This window comes from Entamoeba invadens, assembly GCF_000330505.1.
Source record: "Entamoeba invadens IP1 unplaced genomic scaffold scaff_1105074725249, whole genome shotgun sequence".
NCBI classification, from domain to species: Eukaryota; Evosea; order Mastigamoebida; family Endamoebidae; genus Entamoeba; species Entamoeba invadens.
In genome coordinates, this window is record NW_004440331.1 from 5,657 (window position 1) to 8,733 (window position 3,077).

At 28.0% G+C, this 3,077-nt stretch overlaps 2 protein-coding genes across 2 annotated transcripts; one reads left to right on the top strand and one right to left on the bottom strand.

Moving 5' to 3' along the window:
• Window positions 1-326: 326 nt before the first annotated feature.
• EIN_524790 (rab6, putative) lies at window positions 327-1,120 on the top strand (the record flags this gene model as incomplete). Its single annotated transcript, XM_004256277.1, has 3 exons — window positions 327-414; window positions 477-562; window positions 662-1,120. The coding sequence occupies 3 exons, from the start codon at window positions 327-329 to the stop codon at window positions 1,118-1,120; spliced, it is 633 nt and encodes a 210-aa protein (XP_004256325.1).
• An 83-nt stretch (window positions 1,121-1,203) lies between these two features.
• Window positions 1,204-1,559, bottom strand: EIN_524800 (hypothetical protein; the record flags this gene model as incomplete). The annotated part of the gene is made up of 2 exons (XM_004256278.1): window positions 1,204-1,447; window positions 1,537-1,559. 2 exons carry the CDS (start codon window positions 1,557-1,559, stop codon window positions 1,204-1,206), a joined length of 267 nt encoding a protein of 88 aa, XP_004256326.1.
• Between the last annotated feature and the right edge of the window lie 1,518 nt (window positions 1,560-3,077).

Below are 3,077 nucleotides of genomic sequence, written 5' to 3' on the forward strand. Positions count from 1 at the left end.
TATAATAATTGTTTAATATAATTATAATACCAAATTTATACATAAACATTTATTTATATATTTTTTAACTAAAATAGACCAAATGTTATATAAAAAGCATTTTAAAATAATTCAAAATAACGAACATTTAAATAGTATATGATTAATAAAATAATTACAAATATTACTTAGAACCAAAAACTATAAAAACTTGGTTTTTGAAACTATAATAATAGTACCATTAATATAATACATTTTTATAATAAAAATACAATTAAAAATTATATTCCAAAGTCTCATTTTTTAAGCACTAAAATTACACCAAAGAACTCAAAATTATACCATTGATGAACAATTTACTGATCTCCATTGCGCTTTGTGGCGATCCTTATGTCGGTAAAACGTGTTTCTTCCAACGCTTTTCAGCGGGTGAATGTTTGTTACCCAATACAAATAAATTAATAAAAAACTATAAATTTAATTAAACTCACTTCTAGTTAATGCAAATACTAAAACTTCGATTGGATGTGATGTGATGTGTAAAAAATTGACATTAGATGGTAAAACTTATAACGTCCAACTTGTTTGTTAACATTCAATAGTTCTTCAATTAAAGATTTAACCATTAAAATATAATACCATTAAATAATAATAATTAATAATAATTAATAATAACTTGTAGTGGGACACAGCTGGACAAGAAGTCTTCCGAAGCACCACAACGACGTACTTCCGTAACCGACACTGCATATTATTCACATACGACATCACAAAGAGAGAAACTCTTGAACATGTTGAAGACTGGATGAAAGAGTTCTGTCAAGTCCAACCGGACACGACCAAGACGTTAACAGTCTTGATTGGGTGTAAAAGTGACTTAGAAGAACAAAGGCAGATCACTTCAGAGGAAGGCGAGTCCTTTGCAAATACACATCAAATTCCCTTCTTCGAGTGTTCTGCAAAGAACAACACAAACATCACTGAGATCGTCGAATTTGTAGTGCGAGAGCTTAGACTGCGAAACATGTTAGTAGACATCAACCCACTCGCTGATGAAAAAAAGGATGAGAGCAATGTAGTAGTACTTGAGAAGGCAACTGAAGCCACTCAAGCCTCTGAGACAACTAGCACTTGTTGCTGAGTTTTTTAATACAATGAAATCATTTTGAGTCGTGTTATTCTTAATAGTAAAAATTATAATAAAAAAATACTAAACAAATAGAATCAAACTAAGTCGATGATTTGCAGCGGCTCATAGCCGTTTTGCGTACGTAGAAGGAAATAAAAGAGAGATCCAACCTCGACAGAAACACCAAGTTGGGTATCATCCGACATTAGTGTTTTGTTGTCACTTGACAAGATGCCTATCAGCTCGGGAGCACATCCCGCTACAAGTGCAAGACGTTGCTTAACTATGCCAATTGTGTCTGAAGGGACAACTACTATGTAATACGTCTGCTTTGCACGTCTCAATTTAATATAGTAACTCTGTTAGTTAATAACTATTAATTTTTATTATTTGTGGAACATCTTGTGTTCTTAGTATTATCTAATAACTTGATCGAGAAACAACAAACCATTCTCTACTTTTTGAGAACATTTTTTCATTTTCCGTTCTTATTACTTTCTCTTTCCATTATTTACTCAATTTACAAAATGTAATTATTATTTTAATTATTTTTATTATTATAAATAGTTTACCACTGCTATTTGATTACACTTTTTTTACCAGAGCTTTTTTATTGAGAAGAAAAGTGAAGGATTAAAATTATATTTAATTATTATTATAACCATTGTTTTTTATCGGTAATTAAATCTGATATTTTATTAATAAATAGTATTTATTATTAATATAAATTAAATTACAAATCGATAAAAAATATAAAAAACAATTTAATTAATTATAGTTAATTATAGCTTCTCCATTTCAATATTAAATAAAATTATAATCATTCTATACTGTTCTAATAATACAATGATAATAAAATAATTATAATATATAACATCGGAATGAAACTTAAAAGAACTGTTAAAGCTAATCGATGGCTGAAGAAATCCATTTTCACACATTCCAACCCGTCGATCCTCCAACAAATCCAGTCTTGGCGATGACATTTTCCATTGGTGTAATTGTTTTATTTGTTGCACTGTTGGTGGTGTTATTGCGAACAGCTAGTTTCAAAAACCTTCACTTTGGATTCTTTGCATTTATTTTTGTGATTGTGTTATCGGCAATGCTTTCGTTCATCGGATACTTCTGGTTTTATCTGACACTTCTTCAGGGAGTTTCTGTATTTCTCATAGCCGCGCCAGTGACTTGTCTTTTTGCTTACTTCGCCGCTCTTTCCTCGCTTTAATTGATTTTACTAGTGATTCTTTTATTCGTTAATTAATTGTTTTATTAACAATCTTAATAAAGTTTTAATTTATTAATAAATATATTTTACTATGTTTTATTAATAATACTTAATTAAATTATTTTAAATTATTTAAACAAATTTCATTTATTAAACTTCTAAAAAATGGGAAATATATCTAATAAACTTGTTAATTCCCGTTTTTAAACCTTTTATTTTACTATTTGTTAAATACTATTTTAAGTGTTAATATACTAAATCTTTTATTAACTTTTATTATTATTCAATTATGGATATATAATAATACATTTATTATATTATAATAGAATATATTTATATAATAACAGTATAATATATGTATAGTTTTATAATTTGCAACCATAAAAATTAAAAATATAATTATAAACTAATTATTCGTTTATCAACAAATCGATTGAGTCGTCACTATCAAGTAAACTTGTAAAGGATAACACGTCATTTTGAACTACTGTTTTTGGTATATAAAAAGCAAAGAAACATGATAAACTCAGCGCTATGAATGAAGAGCCATACTTCACTAATGTGATAAGAATAGTGTTGAAAAGATACTTCTCTGCAAGTGCTTTTGCTATGAAAGGTATTGAATACACAAAAGCAAAGATCACAAAAGAAACTTTGATGACAAGTCTATTGACATCGAAGGAATATGCAATTGCAATGAGTACCAATGATATACTCAATGAGACAGCACCGACTATTTTA